Genomic DNA, 27487 nt, shown 5'->3' with positions numbered 1-27487 from the left:
GTGTTCACCAGTAGTGAAACGTCCCAATTAATCACTCATTACTACTTAAATTACTACATAAATCACCACTGGCTTACGACACATCTCAAAAGTAATTAGGTAGTAAAACCAGGAGGTTTTGTGTAGATCTTGTGTATTAGTGATGAGTAGTAGGTAATTGAAAGCTACTTTTCATGAGGGATGTCCAGATGTATATACGTCCACATGCTTCCCAGCCGAAACAGTTCAGAAGAGTTTGTGCATATATTATGAAGACATTTTGTGACGTTTTGGACTTCGGTGAGGGGTTTTTCGGCTGTTTGGGCACACAATTTTTTTGCTGGAGGCAAGCCAAAGTTCGGAGCCAAAGTCTACGCCCCTTTGTCAGTGATTGGTCAACAGTAGGTATTCTTCAATAAAGTCTTTGTTGTCATTCAACAAGATATGACTAATTTTCATGCACATTTTTTCATTGAGAAATACTGCACCAAACATCTTAGTTAGATGTAAAATCTCCTCTGCAAAAACGTCAAAATTAATGACAGATTTCTTGAGTTATCTTAGATTAACTCTGACTACTTTGAGAAAGTGTATTTTGGCTACAGCGTCTCAAAATGGACAAACAGTACTGTTGCCGCTTTTTTCTCGTTTTTCAAGCGAAGGTCTTTTAAGGGAGCATGCGAGCACACTAGTACGGTTTGCCTAGCCGACTTCCACTAGCCGCCATGCTGATGATGCCTTTAGTCTACACCCCTGGTGTTCAATACTCCTCTTACCTAATGGCGTTCTTTCATCTCCTCAATACTGCTATGCTGAGTAAGGAGACATAGCACAGAGAGAAGGGAGATCGTATCATACTTTAATTACAGGACTAGATTTGACTACTCTTCATTGAATTTGCAGAATCAGAGTGAGTGTCTGTGTATTTTGAAGTGTGCTGTCATCACAAGGCAGATTATGGTACTCTCCCATCAGTCAGTAGCACCCATGATGTTGGGAAATTCCCACCAGACTCTAGATCCATACTGCTATAGTACAGTCCTCCCTGCTGCTGCCCTCCTGGCACTGATCCAACAGCAAAGCATCTCCTTGAAGAAGATGATATCTGGTTGCACTGCAATTACTGTGGGGTGGATCAACCATTTTAGGGACGTGAAGCAGGGCCTTAAATCGCCCCCTCTCAGTTAGAGACATTTCACAGAGTTAATACCAGACCTAAACACTGACACCAGCCTTGGCTCAGATAAAATTTCACACAGCACCAAGAGGACAAAGGCTTTGAAAGCAACATCAGCACTGCCCTGTGTGTGTGTGTGTGTGTGTGTGTGTGTGTGTGTGTGTGTGTGTGTTTCGGTGGCGGTGTGTTTGTTGTTGAATAGCTTTAATAGAACTGGTTAACAGGGTCAGTGCGTGCTCACACTCAGCTGTTGTCTGGGTCAGTGGATTCTCTACCTCTCCTTATCCCCGTCCTCCCCAAGAGGCTGTTTCCATAGGACTGCTGCTCCCTCAACCCACCACCACACAGAGGTTTACATCCATGCATGAGTAAAACAAAGACTGCTGAGTAAGAAACTCTATCAAAGTGCCAGGACAAAGTGTTTCTTTGTCTTTCATCACTACATGATTTCATTTTAATTAAGGCAGCAGGCTTTATCCTCAGTTGACCCCTTATGATAATCCAATATCATAAATTATGGCTGCACCGCTGAGAAGATTGCCATAAATGTTTTTACCAAGTTCACTTCCCTTCACATGCCAAGCCAAGTTAAGGAAATAAAACAGGTTATGAATAATCCATAAGCTGTGTGGCTGCTCTGTGAGGAGCAGGTGAAGAAACAGCAGCAACAGCAAGTGATGTCAGCCTCTCTCTCTCTGCTAAGGCATGAGTTTTGTTTCTCTGCTCATTAGCATGCTAAAAGGCTGGCTGGGGGCAAAGGATGAAAGCAGAAAGCTGAGCAGAAAATCCATTCGGCTTAGAAAGGAGTCTTGATTTCATTGCCCAATTAGTGGCGTAGTGGTCCAAAAACTGGGTGTGGAACGCTGAGGTAAACATGTTTTTTGGAGAGGGCATGGAACAAGACGTCTCTATCTGCTGTCTTGTGGTCAGAGTCAGACTGGCTGGTGGTTCACTGATAGCCTGCAGTTATGTCATCCTGCTCCTTGCTGCTGCTATGGAGAGGGAGGGAGCATCAGTGGAACTCTGACTGGGATACATGAAGCATGGTCTCTATGCCACTGGCTTCATTTCACTGTACTTACGTATATATTCCATCATTATCATAACATATCCGGTGCCAATGCAGTTGTCACTGTGCTATAGTATACCGGGTGGGCAGCTTAAGAGGAACTGTACGTACACACGTATATGTTTCCACACATTTGTCCTTTGTGAGGATGTGCATCAGCAGCACATGTTTACTTTACTGGGCACCATGTCTGTGATATTGTCAGCCTTATATAACCCCTAGTCCTCCCACTCCTCCTCCTGCCATGTGGTCTGATCTGATGTCTCTCTCTCTTTCTTCCCTCTTAGAGCTGAGGATGATGGCAGAGGGGAAGTTTGCCAGTCTGCCAAGAAATATGCACATGGGCGTGGGCAGCAGGCAGTGTTCTCTGGCCTCCTCCATGGACCTGCTGAGCTCCAGGCCTGCAGTACCGGAGCTGCCCCCAGCCGGATACCACAGTGTCTCCATCCACGGCACTCTGCCTAGGAGGAAGAAAGGGGCCCCGGTTCAGGGCCCTGCCCGCTCCTGGGACATGTACAGTCACATGGGCACTCTGCCCCACCCGGCCCGAGCCCGCCTGCCCACCTCGCCACTCATCCACAACATCATCGAGGAACACCAGCCTTACCATACAGGGATGGAAGGCCACACCTCATACAGGTACAGCCACACACATCTTTTATGCTCCAGCGCTATGCTTTTCCTTTGTTCATTTCACAGAATCCGAATCTAAAACAAATATTTATGTTTTGTCCAATAAGACACTTAGGGTGCGCTCTTTAAAGCCCCTTAAGTACTTTGGAGACTTTTAGCTGCTACCACCCCCTGACTAACTGAGACTACTTCACTCTGAAATAGTGTCCCAGCTCAAGCCATGGTAAGCAGGTCAGCTGAGATGTAATCAGTGAGCAGCACATGTTAGCACTAGCCTCTCTGCTACCACCTCTCTGTCTGTCAGGGCAGGGGGCTGTATCCCTCAGGCCCTGATGAGTTACTGCAGAGCAGCTTCACTGTGGCCCCCTATAGATGTTATCTGGGGGCTGGGGCTGCTTTGTCAGGGCCTCCTCTTCCCCACAGCACTTTGCGGGGCTTAACACCTCACTCACTACTGAAACACAACACTGTCAGACTGCTGATAGGGCTTGCTTGATCTTAGAGAACACAGAGAAGTGACGAGAAGTTCCTCAGCATCAATCCATGTGATTAGGCCAGGAAACTGTGGATAAAGACACAACAGCACATTCACACGTATACACACACACAGACCTCAGAGAGATGCAGTGAAGGTAAGCCCTCTGTTTAGAGTGATATAAACCAACCGCCACAACAACAAAGCATGTCTAGATGGTTGAGATATATGCGCCCAGACAACCCAGACTGTGAGTTATATCCTGTGTGACAGAGTTTTATGTGTCACTATAGACCAGAGCAACGGTGCAGTGCTGGACAGAATGAAACACAGTCCCCCTCTTTAGACACACTTTGGGCAGGCAGAGAGAATATGTCTGGACTTGGGTGGAAGGGGGTTGGGGTGCGAGGGGGGTGTTACTAATAACTGAAAAGGCTGTGTCTATCCCTTGACATTTGAAGGTTATCTAATATAGGTCTAGTATTTAATCTCCACAAAGCTGGTGAGGTTAGTGAAGGTGAAAAGTAGACCAAAGGAAGGAGAATAAATAAGCCACAACCTTCATTCTGGCAGTATGGGATACACAGTGGAGGTGTGGAGGAGCAACAGAGGAAGAGGGTTGTCTGGCTCAGCAAAGAAAGGGAAGCAAGGAGGGAGGGAAGGAGAGAGATAGTGAGAGAGGGATGGAGAGGAGGGTTAGAGAGGTTCTGAAGAGAGCCCTGAGGTGCATTAAGCACACGGAGACCAGAGACCAGATTCTGGCTGCTGCTGTAACTCTAGATGCTGATGTGCAGATAGATGTGTGGAGATGGTGAGGGATCAGGGCTAACAGAACACTATGACAGCTATAGTTCTGAGGGACCCATTCTGTGTGGCTGCCAGCACTGTGCTGCCTGCTACAGGACAGGACTGCAGGCCCATTGTGTCTATCTGAAGTCCGCTGGTTGATTGGTTGGTTACCTGGATATGCCAGGGAGCTGGGTATGGCTGACTGATGAGGGAGATTTCAGGATTAGTCAAAGGGCTTTGTCCTCATCTCTTATGAAAATATATGTGTAACTACCAAAATAAAGGAAACACTTGAGTAAATGAGCGATATAAACTATATTGAAAGCAGGTGCTTCCACACAGGTGTGATTTCTGGGTTAATTAACTAAGTAACATCCCATCATGCTTAGGGTCATGTATAAAAATGCTGGGCAGGCCATTATTTTGGTTACGATGACTGTGACCCCATAGGAAGACAATGCCCCATCCACAGGGCACAAGTGGTCACTGAATGGTTTATGAGAATGAAAACGATGTAAACCATATGCCATGGCCATCTGCGTGACCAGATCGCAACTCAATTGAACACTTATGTGAGTTTCTGGAGCAGCGCCTGAGACAGCGTTTTTCCACCACCATCAACAAAACACCAAATTATGAAATTTCTCAAAGAAGAATGGTGTCGCATTCCTCCAATAGAGTTCCAGACACTTGTAGAATCTATGCCAAGGTGGATTGAAGCTGTTCTGGTTCGTGGCGGCCCATTGCTCTATTAAGACACTTAATGTTGGTGTTACCTTTATTTTGGCAGTTACCTGTGGCTCTGTCATTAACTTCAGGATGGGAGGATATGCCACTCTGTCCATCTCTTTTCATGCAGATTACATTGATCAATGAACACTGTTTCATTTCTACTCATTGAACTACTTTGCTTATTCTTGTTTTGTGGATATTGTACATGTTTTAAACCAACCTATGTTTCTTTGTGCTGACTTTTTAGTCTCCCTGACTGTCTGTTGACCCTTGACCCAGACAGTGCTCCATCCTTTAACCACACACTAATTAATCAGTGTTTACTCTGTATCGATGACGCTATCTGGATTGATCCAGAAAGTGAGTGATTCTTCAGGTGACCCCTAACCTCAGTCAATCTGTGTGGTATGTGTGCCTGTGTGGTTGTGTGTGTTTGTGTGTGCCTAAGCCAGATAGCCACTATAACCCAGGGCCCACTCACTCTGCCCCAGGGGGAGGCAGACAGCTCTGGCTGTGGTGTGCCTGCAAATACTTTATGAGTTGGACTCCGGTTGACTCAGGTTGAGATGGCGAGAAGATTTACAGCCTTGTATAGGAGATGAAAGGGAGGATAAAAGACGGAGCTGGCCGTGAGCTCAGAATCTAGAGTGACTGATTCTCTCTGTTTGTTCTGCTGAGAAATGGTCTGCTGCTGGTCAGATCTGATGCCTGGATGGTTTCCTCCAAGGCTAGAGAGTGGTGAAGTGTTTTCTGGATGTCTGTCTGTCAACGCCAGTTCTAAACCACTCTGATCAAAAACATCCCACTGGGAATCATGGTGCTACAGCTGCAGTACATACGTTGTTAGGACCAGGTAGGTAGACAAATAGGCATCACACACACCACGTCTTTCACAGAAAGTCTTTGTTTACGCCATGCCCAGGCTGTCCTCTGTATCACAGCAGAGATAAGTAATGATGCCGTGATGTCCGGCCACAATGTTCCCAAGGACACTGTGAACTAACCCAATCCTAAGAAAAGGATGTCATCATAACATTGCTGTTTGATCATTGGTCGCATCTCCAAATGATGCCATGCTGTGTTACTGTAAAGCTGTTGGTTAGGTACAGTAAACATTCTATTCCCATATCTTAAAAGTAATATTCCATTCCCATATCAGAAGCACAACCACGGAACAATAATTTTTACTGTACACTATTATTGTCAATGATTGTCTGTGGGACTCGAAGGCTTCTATTGTGTGAGCCAATCACAGTGTAAACACTATAATTCCTGTCCTAGTGTTAGTTCTGTTCATAATGTCCAGCCAGAGCAGAAGTTGCTCCCTCTCCTCCGTGAGTGCTGATCTGGTGGGTAAATAAACAGCGCTCCTTTTAGCAGCTCCTGTTTGTGTTGGACCAGGGGTGTCCTGTTTTTTCTCTCTCATCTACTCCCTCCTCCCTCATTCTCTCGTTCTCTCCCTCTCCTCTGGGTTGGAGTAAGGAGTAGGCAGAAGGCAGTATAGCCACAGCTGGTTCTGCTTTTATAAGGCCAGCCAGCAGCAGGCTGAGAGCACATGTTCGGTCTGATGGGACACACACCTGTAGCTACCCAGTAAAATAAAAAGAGAGAAAGAGAGCTCAACCAGAGCAACTCATTACCACCCCCTCTCCTCTCTTCATTTTTCCCTGCATTCATTATTTCATTACCAGATGGACACTCAATGCTATTTGGGAGAGATTAGTATATGTATGCATTTATATAAGTTATGTTGTGCACAGCAGAGCACTGATCCACTGTACTATACAGTACATGTAGAAGTTGAGGGATTTTCCAATAGAGTCAAACTGCCCCTTGAGTCAGTAGTGTGGATGTGCCTCCGCAGGCTTCGGTTGGGCTGAGCCTTGCCGAACCCGGCTAGGCGAACCGTACTAGTGTGCTCGCATACTCCCTTAAAAGACCTTCGCTTGAAAAACTAGAAAAAAGTGGCAATAGTACTGATTGTCTCTCTTGAGACACTATAATCAGTCCTCAAAATAGTCAGAATTAATCTAAGATAAAAATGAATGACCGATTTCTTGAGTTAAGTTTTTGCCAAGTCGTCCTGACGAGGATGTTTGGTGCAGTATGTCTCAAGTGAAAAAATGTGCATGAGGACAAGTTGTTTCTCGTTGAATGACAGGAGGAATTGAAAAATTCCTACTTTTGGCTACCAACGTCCGATTGCCTTGAGAAAATGTTTTATGTGCCTGAACAGCCGAAAAAAAACCTTGCTGTAGTCCAAAACGAACGAACTGTTCCGAACTCTTTCGGCTGGGAAGCAGGCGAACGCCTTTAGGCATCCAGAACAACCTTTGACTGAGGGAGTGTTGCATGTCAAGTGCCCCTCTCTCTCAGTCAGTGAGTCAGAGAAGGGGAGGCTGTGTGCGGAAATCCAATTATAGCTAAGTCGTCTGTGTGTGACCTGCTCTGTCCTTGTCCTTGGCCTGACTGAGCTCTATTTGAACTTGAGGTTTGGGGAAAGTCAGTGGTTGAGCAGGGTACATTTCCTCACCAGGACACAATGCAGCTGTGGTCTGGCTGACACTAAACCGGTCTAAAGGAGAGGTTCTTTGGCTGGCCTGTGGCCTCACTCGTCCTCTCACTTGTCCTCTCACTCGTCCTCTCTCCAACTCTATGATGTGTCTCCCAACACCTCTGTTCTCTACCCAATATGAACAGTATGGGTGGGATATCTGTTCTCTACCCAATATGAACAGTATGGGTGGGATATTTGTTCTCTACCCAATATGAACAGTATGGGTGGTATATTTGTTCTCTACCCAATATGAACACTATGGGTGGGATATCTGTTCTCTACCCAATATGAACACTATAGGTGGGATATCAGTTCTCTACCCAATATGAATGGGTAGATATCTATTCTCTTTATTAGTCTCGGCTGTCTGATGGGAGCAGGTGGAACCTGTAATGTCCTGTCCAATTCTATAGGAACACCACCATACTGTGAACTGATTGTGACGTTACCTAACACTGTAGATGTAGTTGTTGAATAACAAGGCCAGCTCTTTATTCTGATGCGGATGGAGCGGCTTCAGAGGTGAACCAGCCAGTGCAGCAGCCTGCCTGTGTTGTGTTCCTCTGAGGTGGCATGACATACCAATCACTCACCCTGCTGAAAGAGAAGCCAGGTTACTGTATAGGCTGACATGAAAGAATGGGCAAAGGAGAGAAAGTTCACCTCTCCTCGCAGTGAGTAGATGAGACGCGGTCGTACAGCAGCTAAATTGAGAAAGATCTGTTTAAGAGCTAGTGGCCGGTGCTGAACTTCTTGGGAAGTATTTTTCAGATTGTTATGCTCTCAACCGTATTTCCTGCTGCATTCCCGCCTTTCTCTGAAAGTAGGGAGGAAAGAAAAGACCAAGGGCCATCACAGCAGTTCAGTGAGTTATTTTTAGATTGTAATTTTACACTTAATCCTTTGGTTTAGATACTAACTCGCTTATTCAACATTTTGAATGGATTAAGGGGCAACTTGAAATTCCACTGTTTTGGTTTCCTACTCCACGAAGGCTCTTAAAAGAGATGTTTGTGTTTTTTCCCCTTCACAATCCCTATGGGAAAAGTGGTGAAAGGCTCAAGGAATTACTCCCCCTCTTGTCTGACTGTAAGACCCCTGCATCAAGGGCTTGGGTTCAACTTCTCTAACCCCCCCCCCCTAAAAAAACCCATTTGAGATGAGAGACAGAGGCAGAACTCAAAATAAACAGAATTTTTCGCAGAGATCTGGGAATGCATCCACACTTCCTCAGGGATTTGAAAAGAACTAATCTTGGCTTTAAGATATTATGTCCTCTCAAAATGCATTTCTGACATCTGAAGTGATACTGAGAATTTTGGGAGGACTAGCCCTGCTAATGATATGGCATTTTAAACCCCAGGGCAGATGTGGGGGTGTCTCTTACCCCTCTGTGAATTTGCCAGTGGGGTCAGAAAAAGGGGACACATGTAGCTGTGACTTGTGTGGGGGCTGGGTGAGTAGACTAAAGAGTGGGGGTGCAGTGGAGGGGTGGAGAGGAGGGAAGGCAGTGTCTGAGCATGCCACTCCTGTCAGAGAGGAGGTAGACCCACAGTCAGCAGGCAGGATAGCAGACGCATCACAGCACAGGGAGGGAGTGGAGGGGACCAGAAGCTGCCATTAGGAATGTGTTCACTCAACAGAACTCTGTCTCTGTTCCCCAGGGACCCCAGCAGCAGCATGGACCCCACCCTGGAGTACGTCAAGGTAGGAACCCACTCAACCCACTTACCTATTCCACTGCTGCTTGAGACACTGTGCCCAACAGGCATCACTAGTGTTTTGTTACTTCTGATTGAGAAGAGGTCAGAAAGATTGAGGGTTGGTTCAATTATCGCTAATCTGAATTGTGTTTTAGTCAGGACAGGCAAGACCAGTCCAGTCTTACAGGTTTATATTTCTATTTCCTTTGAGTGTCAGTAAAACTAGTAAATACTGTAAGCTTATGTAGTTCAGCTTTTGGAATTTGATATAACACTAATTCCTATAACACTAATTCCTAGATTAGGCTTGTTTTGTAACTGTGAGGTCAGTGAAATAGGGCAGGAATGCTAGTAGCTTCCAGGGACCTCTCTCTCGGAACATTGACACATGATGTTGATCTGACATAGAGGATATGGAATCTCTCAGTTTATTTTTTCCGGTATTTTAAAGGATATAGGACGAAAGATAGATTAATAGACAGTAAATATATACACATGGAGAAGACATGAGAGTACATGATGTGTTTACTGTATGTGTGGGTGTTCCTGTGTTTGACTTTTAGAAGGTCTGATGACTATTCCTTTGACTACAGTGTTTCATCTCATTTCGGTTCATAAAGTTTAGCTGTGCGACAGTGTCCTCTACAAGCTTGGTTTCCTGTGTAGATATAGTCTTGTATACCCACTTAATGGCAGAGAGAGGTGTGGGTTTGTTTGAAACGGGGTGAATATCCAGACATAGTCCTCATAAGCCCTGAACTATTATCCCAACGCCACTGGTAGGCAAACAGGAGACTGTGACTCACTAGATTTGTATGTTTCGTGTCAGAAGGAGCCACACTGTAACCCATCTGCATTTAAAGGGCTGAGTAACGTCTTCAGGGGACTAACGTCTCTTTGGTTAAAAAGTTGCAGATACCACTTGAGGTAGAAAGGAGTCGCTCTTAGATGTAAATGATGTGGAACAATGTTAAATTTCCTCCAAGTAGACTTTTTAGCGATCTAGTGTTCTAAATAGTTGATGTATGGTACACGTTTAATAGCTGATTAACTGATGTCTCTACCGATACTTCCTCTTTACGTAAGGTTGATGTGTACACAAATCATTCTACTCTCTCTAAGGCTGGAGGCTATCAAAAAGCCTCATAAGGAAAAGGTTGAGTGAGGGGAGGAAATGTCCTCTATCTAATACACTAATCCAATTTATCTCCAGGCTACGAGGCACTTAGTCTCAGAAGTACAGCAATGCATCAAACAAATCATATTTCCCATTACCTTCACCTGTGTCCCTGTACACTGTGATTGGGCTTGAGTGATGACTGAGGCCTGTGTGTTCTGATACCACACTACCATCACTCTCACACATGCTCATTCACCCACTCCTTCACTTTTTCCTTCACCCACTTTCTCAGTCTGTCGCTCTTTCCCTGGCCTGCTTGCCTCACGGAATAGGATGCTCTCAGGCCAGTGTGAAAAGCAAACCCAGTGGTTCCTCACATGCAGTTCAGGAGAGCAAACCAAAACAGCTCTCCCCTCAGAAGCCATGGCAGCCTGTCATCAACACACAGCTACTTCACTATCTCACTAGGGTAGCAGGTAGTAGGACTACCTGCTACCCTAGTGAGATAGTGAAGTAGCTGGGTAGTAGGTAGTCCTAACCACCACTCTGCTACTTCACTATCTCACTAGGGCAGTAGGTAGTCCTAACCACCACTCTGCTACTTCACTATCTCACTAGGGTAGTAGGTAGTCCTAACCACCACTCTGCTACTTCACTATCTCACTAGGGCAGTAGGTAGTCCTAACCACCACTCTGCTACTTCACTATCTCACTAGGGCAGTAGGTAGTCCTAACCACCACTCTGCTACTTCACTATCTCACTAGGGCAGTAGGTAGTCCTAACCACCACTCTGCTACTTCACTATCTCACTAGGGCAGTAGGTAGTCCTAACCACCACTCTGCTACTTCACTATCTCACTAGGGCAGTAGGTAGTCCTAACCACCACTCTGCTACTTCACTATCTCACTAGGGCAGGAGGTAGTCCTAACCACCACTCTGCTACTTCACTATCTCACTAGGGCAGTAGGTAGTCCTAACCACCACTCTGCTACTTCACTATCTCACTAGGGCAGTAGGTAGTCCTAACCACCACTCTGCTACTTCACTATCTCACTAGGGCAGTAGGTAGTCCTAACCACCACTCTGCTACTTCACTATCTCACTAGGGTAGTAGGTAGTCCTAACCACCACTCTGCTACTTCACTATCTCACTAGGGCAGTAGGTAGTCCTAACCACCACTCTGCTACTTCACTATCTCACTAGGGCAGCAGGTAGTCCTAATCACCACTCTGCTACTTCACTATCTACCTAGGGTAGTAGGTAGTCCTAACCACCACTCTGCTACTTCACTATCTCACTAGGGCAGTAGGTAGTCCTAACCACCACTCTGCTACTTCACTATCTCACTAGGGTAGTAGGTAGTCCTAACCACCACTCTGCTACTTCACTATCTCACTAGGGCAGTAGGTAGTCCTAACCACCACTCTGCTACTTCACTATCTCACTAGGGCAGTAGGTAGTCCTAACCACCACTCTGCTACTTCACTATCTCACTAGGGCAGTAGGTAGTCCTAACCACCACTCTGCTACTTCACTATCTCACTAGGGCAGTAGGTAGTCCTAACCACCACTCTGCTACTTCACTATCTCACTAGGGCAGTAGGTAGTCCTAACCACCACTCTGCTACTTCACTATCTCACTAGGGTAGTAGGTAGTCCTAACCACCACTCTGCTACTTCACTATCTCACTAGGGCAGTAGGTAGTCCTAACCACCACTCTGCTACTTCACTATCTCACTAGGGCAGCAGGTAGTCCTAATCACCACTCTGCTACTTCACTATCTACCTAGGGTAGTAGGTAGTCCTAACCACCACTCTGCTACTTCACTATCTCACTAGGGCAGTAGGTAGTCCTAACCACCACTCTGCTACTTCACTATCTCACTAGGGCAGGAGGTAGTCCTAACCACCACTCTGCTACTTCACTATCTCACTAGGGCAGTAGGTAGTCCTAACCACCACTCTGCTACTTCACTATCTCACTAGGGCAGTAGGTAGTCCTAACCACCACTCTGCTACTTCACTATCTCACTAGGGCAGTAGGTAGTCCTAACCACCACTCTGCTACTTCACTATCTCACTAGGGCAGTAGGTAGTCCTAACCACCACTCTGCTACTTCAGTATCTCACTAGGGCAGGAGGTAGTCCTAACCACCACTCTTCTACTTCACTATCTCACTAGGGCAGTAGGTAGTCCTAACCACAACTCTGCTAGTTCACTATCTCACTAGGGCAGTAGGTAGTCCTAACCACCACTCTGCTACTTCACTATCTCACTAGGGCAGCAGGTAGTCCTAATCACCACTCTGCTACTTCACTATCTCACTAGGGCAGTAGGTAGTCCTAACCACCACTCTGCTACTTCACTATCTCACTAGGGCAGGAGGTAGTCCAAACCACAACTCTGCTACTTTACTATCTCACTAGGGCAGCAGGTAGTCCTAACCACCACTCTGCTACTTCACTATCTCACTAGGGCAGTAGGTAGTCCTAACCACCCCTCTGCTACTTCACTATCTCACTAGGGCAGTAGGTAGTCCTAACCACCACTCTGCTACTTCACTATCTCACTAGGGCAGTAGGTAGTCCTAACCACCACTCTGCTACTTCACTATCTCACAAGGGCAGTAGGTAGTCCTAACCACCACTCTGCTACTTCACTATCTCACTTGGGCAGTAGGTAGACCTAACCACCACTCTGCTACTTCACTATCTCACTAGGGCAGTAGGTAGCCCTAACCACCACTCTGCTACTTTACTATCTCACTAGGGTAGTAGGTAGTCCTAACCACAACTCTGCTACTTCACTATCTCACTAGGGCAGCAGGTTGTCCTAACCACCACTCTGCTACTTCACTATCTCACTAGGGTAGTAGGTAGTCCTAACCACCACTCTGCTACTTCACTATCTCACTAGGGCAGCAGGTAGTCCTAATCACCATTCTGCTACTTCACTATCTCACTAGGGCAGCAGGTAGTCCTAACCACCACTCTGCTACTTCACTATCTCACTAGGGCAGTAGGTAGTCCTAACCACCTCTCTGCTACTTCACTATCTCACTAGGGCAGCAGGTAGTCCTAATCACCACTCTGCTACTTCACTATCTCACTAGGGCAGCAGGTAGTCCTAACCACCACTCTGCTACTTCACTATCTCACTAGGGTAGTAGGTAGTCCTAACCACCACTCTGCTACTTCACTATCTCACTAGGGCAGTAGGTAGCCCTAACCACCACTCTGCTACTTCACTATCTCACTAGGGTAGTAGGTAGTCCTAACCACCACTCTGCTACTTCACTATCTCACTAGGGCAGTAGGTAGTCCTAACCACCACTCTGCTACTTTACTATCTCACTAGGGTAGTAGGTAGTCCTAACCACCACTCTGCTACAGTGGCTTGCGAAAGTATTCACCCCCATTGGCATTTTTCCTATGTTGTTGCCTTATAACCTGGAATTAAAATAGATTTTTGGGGGGTTTGTGTCATTTGATTTACACAACATGCCTGCCACTTTGAAGATGCAAAATATGTTTTAATTGTGAAACAAACAAGAAATAAGACAAAAAAACTGAAAACTTGAGAGTGCATAACTATTCACCCCACAAAGTCAATACTTTGTAGAGCCACCTTTTGCAGCAAATACAGTTGCAAGTCTTTTGGGGTATGTCTTTATAAGCTTGGCACATCTATCCATTGGGATTTTTGCCCATTCTTCAGGGCAAAACTGCCTCAGCTCCTTCAAGTTGGATGGGTTCCGCTGGTGTACAGCAATCTTTAAGTCATACCACAGATTCTCAATTGGATTGAGGTCTGGGCTTTGACTAGGCCATTCCAATACATTTAAACATTTCCCCTTAAACCGCTCAAGTATTGTTTTAGCAGTTTGCTTAGGGTCATTGTCCTGCTGGAAGGTGAACCTCCGTCCCAGTCTCAAATCTCTGGAAGACTGAAACAGATTACCCTCAAGAATTTCCCTGTATTTAGCGCCATCCATCATTCCTTCAATTCTGACTAGTTTCCCAGTCCCTGCTGATGAAAAACCTACCCACAGCATGATGCTGCCACCACCATGCTTCACTGTGGGGATGGTGTTCTCTGGGTGATTAGAGGTTTTGGGTTTGCACCAGACATAGCGTTTTCATTGATGGCCAAAAAGCAAAATTTTTGTCTCATCTGACCGGAGTACCTCCTTCCATTTGTTTGGGTAGTCTCCCACATGCCTTTTGGCAGATACTCCAATCTCCGCTGTGGAGCTTTGCAGCTCCTTCAGGGTTATCTTTGGTCTCTCTGTTGCCTCTCTGATTAATGCCCTCCTAGCCTGGTCTGTGAGTTTTGGTGGGCGGACCTCTCTTGGCAGGTTTGTTGTGGTGTCATATTCTTTTCATTTTTTAAATAATGGATTTAATGGTACTCCGTGGGATGTTCAAAGTTTCAGATATTTTTTTATAACCCAACCCTGATCTGTACTTCTCCACAACTTTGTCCCTGACCTGTTTGGAGAGCTCCTTGGTCTTCATGGTGCCACTTGCTTGGTGGTGCCCCTTGCTTAGTGGTGTTGCAGACTCTGGGGCCTTTCAGAACAGGTGTATATATACTGAGATCATCTGACAGATCATGTGACACTTAGATTGAACACAGGTGGACTTTATTTAACTAATTATGTGACTTCTGAAGGTATTTGGTTGCACCAGATCTTATTTAGGGGCATCATAGCAAAAGGGTGAATACATATACACACACCACTTTTCTGTTAAAAAAAATATAGAATTTAAACAAGTTATTTTTTACATTTCACTTCACTAATTTGGACTATTTTGTGTATGTCCATTACACGAAATCCCCCCCCAAAAATCTATTTAAATTACAGGTTTGGATTCAACAAAATAGGAAAAATGCCAGGGGGGGGTGAATACTTTTGCAAGGCACTGTACTTCACTATCTCACTAGGATAGTAGGTAGTCCTAACCACCCCTCAGGGCACTGGCTCAATATGCCTTAGAATGAGAAGAAAAAAGAAACACACAGTTCAGACTGTCACTTGATTGTCACGTACCCTCTCCTGCTTTCAAATATGAATTCTCTCACTTCCATCTCCAATCATTTATTCATGCCTGCTTCCCAGCCGAAACAGTTCGGAACAGTTTGTGCAGATATTATGACAACATTTTGTGACGTTTTTGTTAGTTTTGGTCTTCGGCAACGGTTTTTTCGGCTGTTCGTGCACACAAACGTTTTCTCTCGCTGCAAATCTACACCCATTTATCAGTGATTGGTCAACAATAGGGATTCCTCAGTAAGTGTTTGTTGTCATTCAATGAGAAACAAAACATTTTCATGCACATTTTCATGCACAACAGAAATATTGCACCTAACATCTTAGTTCGATGTAAAATTGTGAGACTAAGATCTCCTCGTCAAAACGTCAAAAATAATGACAGATTTATTGAGTTATCTTCGATCAATTCAGACCATATTGAGCAAGTATATACTGGCTATGGCGTTTCAAGATGGACAAACAGTACTATTGCTGTGTGTTTTTCTCATTTTTCAAGTAAAGGACTTTTAAGGGAGAATGCGGACACTTGTTCGGTTCGCCTAGCTGAACTCGGCTAGGGACCAGCCGAGCCAAAGCATGCGGAAGGCTTTATTCAGTCACCTCAACATGTTGGGACAGTAACAGGCAACTGCATGGACTACATCTTCCCTCATTATTAATTGTAATGTTGGAGAGAGCCACCTGCCTTGTCTGACTCAGCTTGATGAGTTGTTGTTGATACCAGGTCAGACAGTGTTATATGAGGAAACATCACAAACGCTGTGACATCAGAGCCCTGTCCTCACCTCAGCTCACCTCAGAAGGATTAGACAGATGAGAGTGCAACTGAGATCATGCAGGGCCTCATTCTTAGGCAAGAGTCATCTATGCCCTTTATCCTCTCCACAATGAACCTAGCTATACGCACACACACACAAGCACACGTCTGCATGCACACACAAACTCTGAGGTGAGTTTCACCAGATTCAGGATGGTAGATAGTGTAGAGTGGTGTTTAACCAACACTAGAGAGGCCTGACGCAGCACAGCCCGCCTCACACCGCCTCATCCCACTGTGTGCTATACTGGGTAGTCACAGTGCAGGAGGATTTCCATATGGGAAAGCCCGGAGGATGGCAGGGCTACAGCAGATTGGAGCACCTTTCCAATTGTTTTGATGGGAGATTAATCTGCTGTGTGTGGGGCCTTCACTGCTGAACTGTACTGTCTGACCCAGGCCTTACATAACACCCATGATGATACTGTATCCACTGTTACTGTAAGCTTCACACAGCCCGTCAACACAGCCCATCCAGGTGGGTTTGTTGACTCAGCCAGGCCTTAAATGAATATGCTATTGAAGAAACAATGAATGTTTGCCACACATGAACAGTTAGTCATTTCCTGTGGGTAGGGGGCCTGTGTGTGAACAGGAAGCTGGTCAGAGTAATGCCCAATGACCACAATCCTCCTGCAACCAGCCACTAGGATAGTGGTTTAGATGGGTGTACTGGAGAGACAACAGATAGACCAGGGCTGGTCTGAGAATGACTGAATGTAGCCACAGTGTGGGTGGAAACTGCGTGTGAAAGTCTTATTGTTTTGCCTCTGATTTGACATGGCTACAATCTTCAAAGCCAATCTAAAAGGCGGGAGAGGGGAAATTGTTCAAGAAGGACTCAACGCCTAAAATACCCTCTTTTTCTGGGTGGAGCCCAACTTCTCCCTCTGGGAGTATGTGGTGTTTATGAGAAAAGGGTTTTAAATCATGGTTATGTAATGAGCCTCACATTGATTTAGAGTGAGACTAACTGTCAGAGTGATACAGTTACAAAGACAACATGGTGGCAGACGAGGCACCTGCTACTCCAGTAGACTCCTCAGTGAAACACTAGAGTGTAGAAGAGAGACTGATAGAGAGTGAGAGAGAGCAGAATGGAAAGAGCCAGCACAAGAGAGAAAGAGTAGAGAAAGAAGAAGAGAGAGGAAGAACAGGAGGACAACAAAGACAGGATGGAGAACATCAGGCCTGGTGGATTGTCTGGTTAAAAGTTTGGTGAAAAAAAATAAGAAATTCCCTTGGTTGAGGACTTTTTTTTTAAATCCCATAAATTTTCCACGTTGATTCAACGTCATCAGATTGAATTTAGGGGTTGAAATGATGTGGAAACAACAATGATGCAACTGGTTTTTGCCCAGTGGTAGCTAACTGCTCATGAAAGAGCTTTAAAGGGAACAATGGCTCTCTATGCCACATGAGAGATCTGCAGCCCTCGCTTAACACCAGATGAAGACCCTTTGGCCCTCCATGTGGCCTGCACAGCACAGCACAGCACAGCACAGCCCACAGAAATACACACACAGAAATACATACACTCTATTTGTGGCAGGCAGGGTGAGAGCTGGGTTAGAGAGATACACAAATTGCCAGAACTACAGAGACATAAGTTTGGATTTATGACAATACTTCTAAATAGGAACAGGACAGCGGATAGCTTCTCTGGACCTTTCATCTGTAGGATGAGGTCGTTCAGAAAATTGCTGCAGATTATGAGTTGCTCATCTCACCCAATTCTCCAAGCCCCACTCATACATAATGTACATGGTGTGGCTAGAATATGCAGTACAGGTACCAGTGACCCCCTCAGGACAGTTATCTTCTCTACCTCAGTTGTCCTTCATCTCTCCCTGTTGTTCCTATCTACAGTATCCATTGTTTCCTAGACGAGTTAGAACTGCGGTATGCCCTTCAGCAGGGTCATAGTCCACAATCTACTCTACCACACGGAAGAGAAATGGCACTCTCTAGTGGTTTGACTTAAGAACTACAGTATCATTTATGCAGCCGACCAGCTGAACAGACATGAACATCCACTGATAATACTAGTAAATCTCTTGCTAATCTGTTGTTATCCTATTCTTTTCAGGAGTTGAATTAAAAGACGTGCCAATATGCTTTCCATATTGTATTTTTATTATCCATTGTAGTTTTCCAAGTCTAAAAGGACAGACATTACACACTGTTCCTAGATCTTTTATCTAGAAATGACCAAGAGAAAAAACATGATGTTATATGTGATATATCAATGCAGCACACTGGTCAATTATGCTCTGTGCCAGCATTAGTGTTGTGTGTCTCACGTTCCATCATCAGTGTTGTCATCATCAGTGTCACACTGTGTAGAGGAAGCCAGCCTGCCTTACCTAATGTATTTTTCTACATTTATGAGCGATTTGGGTGCAGCAGAATGGAACCCAGCATTTCTTAATGGCTCTTGGGTAATTACACCCCCCAGGTAGTGACCCTCCTGGCCCTTTCCCTATCCCACTGCCGTTACCCCAACTGAGTTGGTGTTTGAGTTTTTGTTCTAAAGGTGTTGCAATAGGTTTGTTAATGGTGAAAGCAGAGGCTGCGTTTAGACAGGCAGCCCAATTCTAAACTGTTTTTTTTTTTTTTTTTACACTAATCGGTCTTTTGACCAATCACATCAGATCAAAAGACCAATTAGTGAGAAAAAAATATCTGAATTGGGCTGCCTGTCTAAATGCAGCCAGAGAGGCCCACTTAACAGATTATTCACTTTGCATAGTTTAAGATTGGCCATTTTATAAGTGCGGATTGCTCCCCTTTTTAAGAAAGCACCTGCAAATAGCTGAGCTGTGCATTGCAGACATTCATTCTCACAACTCTGCATCGTTAGTCAGCCAGTTCTCTCTCTCCCTCTCCTATAGTTTAATCGTATCTCTGATTCATAGGGCTGAAGCAAGCCAGTCCTGTGAGGCTGTATTTGCTGAAGTAAAGCAGATTTCTAACATGGCTTTTTTCCACCTTCCTGTAACAGGTCGTAAGTTTCCTTGAAGTTACAGTATTTCAACTGACAAGTGAATTAAGGAGGATTTTACACACACAATAGGATGTCTGCTGATGTCATGGTATTGGAGGACCAAGAGAAAGAGCTAAACAGCCCATCATCATCCATCCAACCAAACATTCCCGGAACAGCTGAGAGCCCAACATGATGCTAATGAAATGGGGATGGAAATTCCTGTAGTTGTTGGAGTGCTTGGTATTCCACTCTGTTGGCATTACTGGGGAGACGGACAAAAAGTGGTCGTATGTGGCTCAGTTGGTAAGAGTGTTAGCAACGCCAAGGTCATGGGTTCAATCCCTTCAGGGATCACGCATACATCATGTGATGTACAATGTGTGAAAATGATGTAAAATGATGCATGCACTGCACTGTAAGAAACGTGGATAAAAGTGTCTGCGAAGTGGCATTGCTTTGAATGAAGACATATATTTTGGTCATGCTCTGTTATACTCCAACCATCTCTCCACAGCCAGGAGTGCTGACTGAAGTTAAGTGGCCTTAGCATTAAGAGACACAGAGAGATGCAGCTCTGACCCCACTGAATAGTTATCCTGCCACTCGTCTCTCCTGTTCCCCTCCTCGGTCCACATCTGAATGCTCTACATTCTTCTCAATGGTTGTTCCGAGAGACAAATACAGACTAATGCTTAGATTTAATCAGATCAAGCGTTAACCAGCGATAGCCCACACCCACATAGTTTATGTTTTGGCGGTGTGAGAGGTGTAACTGCTTCGGAGCTGTCAAAACGATGAGCAGATGCTCTTGATCATTGTCACGAAGCCACAACAGTCCCATTTGCGTTAGAAGTTCAGAACAGGAAAGTTTAGGCTTTATAGAAATAATGACGCTCAAATTTTAAATCATTGAACGAAATAATGAGGATTTCGATCAGCCTAATCAAGGTGTAGATTACATCTCACATTCCAGGGTTCAAACTTCTAAAGAAGGCCGCATGGGATTTCTCTTAATGTGACTCTGTGCAGCCAATGGCAATGTCCGCTTTAGGTGTAATACCAGGAGCCACTTGTGGATTTGACAGCTCTAAAGCAGTTCCACCTCAGACACCGCAAAACAACTTCTATGTGGAGGATAAAACAGATCTGATTGAATAGAGCCTTCAGAAACCAGATTATTTCCTTATTTGTCTCTTCAACAACACAGGTTATGTCCAACCTGACTGATTTAAAGCTTAGTTTTATACCACTTTTATTCTCAAATGCAGATATTTTCACCTATTTGACCTGGATTTTGTTGCATTACACACATCTGTCTTCCTTTGTAGAGGGTTTCCTATTTTTCTGAGATGAACAGAACAGAACATGCATCTTTTAATTTAAAACAAACCAAAATACCTCCACAGTTTAAAACACCAGTATGTTAAAAGAGCAGAAGAGGCTCATAGAATGTGTGTGGTGATGGTGTGTTAATCAGAGCAGCACTGTTGGTAGGGGTAGGGGGCTTCAGAAAAACACACAGCAGCTTCTCTCTTTTACTCTCTCTCTCAATCTTTTTACCCCCTCTCTCTGATGGTGTGTTAATCAGAGCAGCACTGTTGGTAGGGGTGGGGGCTTCAGAAAAACACAGCAGCTTCTCTCGCTCTCTCTCTCTCTCCCTCTCTCTCTCGTTTTCGACCTTCCCCATATCTCTCTCTCTCTCTCGCTTTCTACCCCCCCCCCCCCCCCCCCTCTCTCTCTTCTCTAAACTCAGCCAGTGGTGAGAGGGGGTTGCTGGGGGTTAGTCTTAGTAGAGCCAGAGGCAGTAGAGGTAGAGGTAGTTCCCTCCCAGCTGGCTAAGATTTCATTTGCGGGAGAGCAAAATCACATGGGGATTCCAAAGCTCCATACATGGAGCTCCGGGACTGAGTGAAGCAGCATGGTGTGGTGTGTTCACTGTGTAGCGCACAGAGAACAGAACTGCTTCGACTGAAAAAGAGAGAGACTAGAGAGAGAGAGCCACAGAGTGAGCTGCTACCATGTTCACACCCCCGGTGCGACAGAAGTGAATGCTATCTGAGAATCTCTGTAGTTTTTGAGACAGTTTTTTGGAGTGGCTTTTACTGTGAGAGGGGTGAGAGATGTCGGAGAGATGCAATGTTCTGAGGACCTTAACTGCAGCCCTGTGCTGCTTTTACCAGAAGAGCTCCGTCATCGGGGCCAAGGTGAGTGACAGACAGACAGGCATTGTGTCACCTGTTCACACAGTAGCATTCACATTATAACATAATCAGTGTATTGCATGTTTTAAACCCAGGTAATCTGAATGGCATGCGCTGTACTTCCTGTAATTACTTCTGTACTTAGTGAAAGGAAAAGTCTCTGATTCGTCCCCTGTAATCTTACTCTTAAAAGCTTTGTTTTGGGCTAACAGGCTTATCCGATGGTCATTTAAATGAATCATCAGTTGCTCCTTTAAAAGGAGGCTTTATCCTTGATCCCTTACTTTAGCCTGGGTATTTGGATGTGATGAATGTGTCCTCTGTGGACTGTGGGAGTGCTTAACATGGTTTTTTTTCTCACAATCTATCGTGTATTAACTGGTCCATGTGGATTGTTTCTCTGATGTGGGATAGAGAGGACTTTTACTTTCTTTTTGTGTTTTTCTATGCTCTGTGCTGCCTGGCCCATATGTCTGAGTCAAAGCTTTAAATAGCCTAGTCAGTGGGTGCTAGTTGGTTTTTATTGTCCCAACCAAGACATGCTGTTTAGATATATGACTGTTTTCATTATAGTAAGTGAAGACGTCTGCCAGACACCCCACTCCATGTGACGACTATCTGGAGCTGGAGAGTGATGCTAAGTGTGCTTGTGATTCGTTATTGTGTGTGTGTGTGTGTGTGTGTGTGTGTGTGTGTGTGTGTGTGTGTGTGTGACTGACGACTGACTGTGACTGTGACCTTGCACTCAAATAAATGTGTGAGATCTCATCTGTAAATATCAGTGTATTTGAGTTAGCATGAATTCACATTCCATTAGCTTGTGTTTTTCAACCTGGACTCAGGAATAGAGGTAACATAGTAAATATAAATATGTCTCCCTCCATTTAGGATGATAGGTTACGTTGCGTATGGTATACATTAATTTGTGGATGTCCATCATCCATTTCGTATGGTAAGTTATGAATTACAATTTGTATGATATATTACAAATTGCAATTCATATCATATATTACGAATTGCAATTTGTACAATATGTTATGAATTACAATTTGTTGTAGCTAGCGTTAGCTAGGTTAAGGTTAGGGGTTTAGGGTTAGGGGTTAAGGTTAGGGGTTAAGGGTTAGCTAACATGCTAAGTAGTTGCAAAGTTGCTAATTAGCTAAAATGCTAAAGTTGTCCGTGATGTGATTCGACCACACATTTGGGTCCTGTCCAACCTCCCCCTTAAGCAACCTCATGTCTTATGTAACCATACCAAGTGTAACATATCATACTAGTTTGAGTGTCACAGATTCACATGTACTATGTTACGTCTTTGAGGTTAGGCTGGGTTATTTAAACGCTCTTTTCACTTTCCTTTGTCCAAAGTAGGACTTGTTTTTACTCTGTCTCACTGAAGTGTTCTGCCTTTTATGTCATCAGAGGGAATTGTTGCAGTGACATTAAGTGAATTGATGGTGAGGCTTGAAATAGTGAGGCCCTATATCTGTCCCAACCGTGTTTATGGAAGTGACGTGGGCCTGTAACTCCAGAAGGGCTAGGGGGTCATGAGATGGACCAAAATTCTGACATTATTAATAGCCATTATCAGTTCTGATAATTATTCTTGGCTGGCTGAACCCCTTGTACAACCCCCTGTACTGTACAGTGCTCTGTAATAGAGCTTTCCTTTGTACATGCACATGTACAATATTTAATACAAGTGGGTTGTAATAATAGCTGCAACAGCTAAACTGTATATGAGTGAAAAGCTTGTAGATTGAAGTGACGTTTCCCTGGAGGTCTACTGTCCCAAAGCTCATCAGTGTTAGCCACAGGGAGATCAGGCCCATCATCATCATCATCATCGTCTACGGTCTCTCTCACTCATCTATCAGCAGGAGGTAGGGCTAATGATCTCTCGCTCTCTTTTCTTCTGTGAACCTCTCTCATCATCACCCATAGTGGAGAATGGCATGTTTTGTACAAGTCTATGATCCATCTGACTATCATCTTAAGGGGAGATATTTCCCCCAAAAATAACCCACAATTTGTGGTTCCTCGCGTCTGAACCTAACGGACCCCAGAGAGTCCGGGAAGTCTGCTAGCTAAGACATGGGCTCTGTTTTGTTTGGCCCAGGCTTAAAATAGCTCTAGGGTTCGTTCGGACAGGCTGGTCTGTGTGTGGGGGTCGGAGAAGGGGGTCACGGGGGGAACACAGTGGGCAGTGTTGGGGCTCTGGGCTCTGGTGCATGGGGTCATTGAAGAGGGAGAGCGAGAGAGACAGAGGGAGAATTACACAGGGGCCTGTGCTATGTGAGAGGATATAGGCCAAGCTACTGTAACTACTGAAAGACATCTCACTAATTTCCTCTCCATGAAAACAACACCCAACTGCAGCTTTAGACTTAGCACTATTAAAGGACCCAGGCAGCTCAGCAGCACAGCTGGGAGTGGAGGACAACCATGTAGAGCCAAGGATCTGTATGCTGAGGGTGCAAAGCCCACACACACTCTAGAAGGCCAGTGTAGATTAACAGGCTTGCTCACTTACATACATCACTCATCTCTATTAACACGCTATACTGATGCAATATGCACTGTCCCATTATAACACACATGTTCTTCTATCCTCGTGGGGACCTACAATTTATTTCCGTTCAAAATCCTATTTTCCCTAACCCTAAACCTAACACGTAACTCTAACCCTAACTTCTAACCCTAAACCAATCACTAGCCCCTTACCCTAACTGTAACCCAAACCTTAAACCAAACCCCTAAACTTAAAATGGCCTTTGTCCTCATGGGGATGTGGGAAATGTCCCCACGAGAGAGAATTTCCATTTTTCACTATCTTTGTGGGGACTTTTGGGGATTGTAGGTCCACACAAGGATAAAGGATAGAAGAACCAACCACACACACACACACACACACACACACACACACACACACTCATAGCTCTCCACGCAGAGGTTTGAAGCTGTGTAGAACAGCATGGGAGTGAGGTGCAGTGTCATCACATCAGCCCCCTGACAGAAGCAGTCTGAGGTGCTCAAACACCTAACGTCATTACAGACAGGTGTGTGTCAAATCTCTGACAACTTACTCTCTCGCTTCAATTAAGCCTGCTGCTGTCTGACCAACAATTCCCTATCATCTCAATCCTGTTATTTCTCTATTTTCCTGTTTCTTTCTTTCTCTTGTTCTCTTTCTTTCTATCCCTTAGGTATTTTTTCGTTGTGTACCCCTCAGCTCCCTCTGTTTCAACCACGGAGCCTCCAGCCCCTCCGTACCATGGGGTTAAGCCTGTTCTCTCTGTAGTTCAATTGCTCTGCGCTTGAGGAAACATTAAAGATGACCACCCCCGGTCTCTAGTGATCTGGCCCAGCTGCCTTGGGTCCCTCCCCAGGATGCCAGCGCTGGGCTGGGGCCTGAGTGGAGCCCTGAGTGGTGCGCTTTGGGGAAGTGGGGCGGAGTTAAGAGAAAAGCCCCAGGAAGGTGCTGATTTAACGCAGCTAAGGTGGACTCAAAAGCACATATTATTCTACTCTATCTAAACAATAAGGTCTTACAAATGGCCAAAAAAACTCTGTGAAGGAAGCTTTAATCTTTTAGATAGTGACAAGTTAGACCACCGATCAGAGCCATGCAGCTTCGGAGAAATGTGGGCATTAAGGATGAGTTCAAAGCAGCTCAGTGCCTCCTCCATATCCATCACTTCCCATGCTTTCCTGTGTGGATTTGTCCTGCTACTGGGCATCATATTACCAATATGTTGATGTGGATGAACAGGGCTATGGAGCCATGGAGCCCAGTAGTCATAAACAGGAGAGGGGATAATGGATGGTCAGTGGACTGCAGTAGGTCTCCTGAGGGGCCTCAGACAGAGATAGGATGCCCTGATGGACCGATCAGTTTACCCCTACACAGGAAGGGTGAGCCCACGCATCAAATCACAGATGAGTGATAGAAAGGCCATGAAAGCCCATTAACTACCCCCTATCTTCCTTAACCTCTGGGACTGATGGTGTCCTCCTCTCATCGTGTCAGTGTATAAGTCAATGTTATTTTCAGCGGCAACCCGGAACATGGCCGCGTGATCAAAAGCTTAATAGGAGCCTGACTGTAGGGTCCACTGAGCCTGGTCTGAGACCAGCCTCTTTGACAACTGATGAAACTGAGGAGTATTTCTGTCTGCAATAAAGCCCTTTTGTGGGAAAGAAATACTCATTCTGATTGGTTGGCCTGGCTCACAAGTGGGTGGGCCTATGCCCTCCCAGGCCCACCCATGGCTGGCGCCCAGTCATGTGAAATACATAGATTAGGGCCTAATTAATTTATTTCAATTGACTGATTTCCTTGTAGGAACTGTAACTTAATAAAATAGTTGAAATTGTTGCATGTTGCATGTTGCGTTTTGTATTTTTTCTTCAGTATATATTCTATTTTATTCTGATAAATAATTCATACTCACAGAGATGAATATGGGGCAAGGTCATGGCGGTTCATAATCATAATCTCAAAGACAAAGCTCAGAGGTTCCATAGTAAGCCAGAACCCAGTTAAAACCAGGGGTTGAAAGTGGTTCAGGGAACAGAACCCAAAAATGGAAAATAACAAACATTTTCAAGGAATAGAACGAGAACCGGGAACAAAAGTGATCTGTAAAGTTCCAGAACAGAACAGTTATTTAAAAGCATGGGAACCGGTTAATAACTTTCTGGCCATTTTTATCCAGTCCCACAAAAAAACGCAACAAAGCGCCTATGCAAAGCCCTCCCTATGTGAATCAGAAACTTTTTCCAGCATCTGCCTGCCAGCTGAAAATCTTTTCCAGGTGTGTATGTGTAGGCTACCAGCCCCTTCCCCTCCAAAGCATAGCTGTAACCTACTCAAATAACATTGTATTTGTCACATGCTTCATACATAACAGGTGTAGACTATCAATGCCATGCTTACTAAAAGGCCCTTCCCTTCCCAATGCAGAGAGAAAGGAAATAGAGAAATAGAAAAGTAGCAAGTAATAATAAAAGTAATAATAAATACACAATGAGTAAAGATAACTTGGCTACATACACAGGATACCAGATTCAAGTCCCTGTGCAGAGGTACGAGGTAATTGACTAGGACTAAAGTGACAGTTAATAAACAGTAGCAGCAGCGTATGTAATGAGTCAAAAAAGTTAGCGCAATAAAGGTCAATGCAGGTAGATTTTTGGTTAAATATTTAACTAACTATTTAGCAGTCATATGGCTTGGGGGTAGAAGATGATCAGGGCCCTGTTGGTTTCAGACTTTGTTTATCGGTACCGCTTGCTGTGCAGTAACAGAGAGAACACTCTATGACTTGGGTGGCTGGAGTCTTTTTAGGGTCTTTGTCTGAAATCGCCTGGTATAGAGGTCCTGGATTGTAGGGAGTTTGGCCCCAGTGATGTACTGGGCCGTATGCACTACCCTCTGTAGCGCCTTGCAGTCAGATGCCAAGCAGCTGCCATACCAAGAGGTTATGCAGCCAGTCAATATGCTCTTAATGGTGCAGCTGTATAACGTTTTGAGGATCTGGGGGCCCATGCCAAATCTTTTCAGTCTCCTGAGGGGTAAGAGGCATTGTCATGCCCTCTTCATGACTGTGTGTGTGGACCATGATAGATCCTTAGTGATGTGGACACAGAGAAACTTGAAGCTCTTGACCCCCTCCACTACAGCTCTGTTAATGTATTTGGTATTTTATTAGGATCCCCATTATCTGTTGCAAAAGCAGCAGCTACTCTTCCTGGGGTCCACACAAAACACGAAACACAATACAGAATGACAGAACTACATAAAACATTTTTGTAAATGCATACGTAGCCTACATATCAATGCATACACACAAACTATCTAGGTCAAATAGGGGAGAGGCGTTGTGCCTCGAGGTGTTGCTTCATCTGTTTTTTGAAACCAGGTTTGCTGTTTATTTGAGCAATATGAGATGGAAGGAAGTTCCATGCAATTAGGGCTATATATAATACTGTATGCTTTCTTGAATTTGCTCTGGATTTGGGGACTGTGAAAATACCCCTGGTGGCATGTCTGGTGGGATAAGTGTGAATGGGGATCTGTGCTCTGCCCTTTGATTCCTGTTGTTCTCGATCAGCTTCTTTGTCTTGCTGATGTTGAGGGAAAGGTTGTTGTTCTGGAACCACACTGCTAGGTCTCTGGACCT

The 27487-nt window shown here is 44.9% G+C and overlaps 1 protein-coding gene across 2 annotated transcripts in view; it reads left to right on the top strand.

Annotated features, from left to right (window-relative positions):
• The window catches only part of LOC110524417 (BCAR3 adaptor protein, NSP family member), a 61329-nt gene that overhangs the window by 8193 nt on the left and 25649 nt on the right, over positions 1-27487 (top strand). The window contains exons 2-3 of one of the 2 annotated variants that reach the window (XM_021604019.2): positions 2513-2864; positions 9076-9118. In XM_021604019.2, coding sequence (XP_021459694.2) covers positions 2521-2864; positions 9076-9118 — 387 coding nt within the window. In that variant the 5' untranslated portion in view covers positions 2513-2520. Of the gene's footprint in view, positions 1-2512; positions 2865-9075; positions 9119-20916; positions 21306-27487 lie in introns of those variants that run through there. The other variant, XM_021604020.2, reaches the window with a different exon arrangement.

The sequence above is a fragment of the Oncorhynchus mykiss genome, chromosome 5, assembly GCF_013265735.2.
Source record: "Oncorhynchus mykiss isolate Arlee chromosome 5, USDA_OmykA_1.1, whole genome shotgun sequence".
Lineage (NCBI taxonomy): Eukaryota > Metazoa > Chordata > Actinopteri > Salmoniformes > Salmonidae > Oncorhynchus > Oncorhynchus mykiss.
The sequence above is the reverse complement of the archived record's forward strand: the minus strand, read 5'-3'. Positions and strand labels throughout refer to the sequence as shown.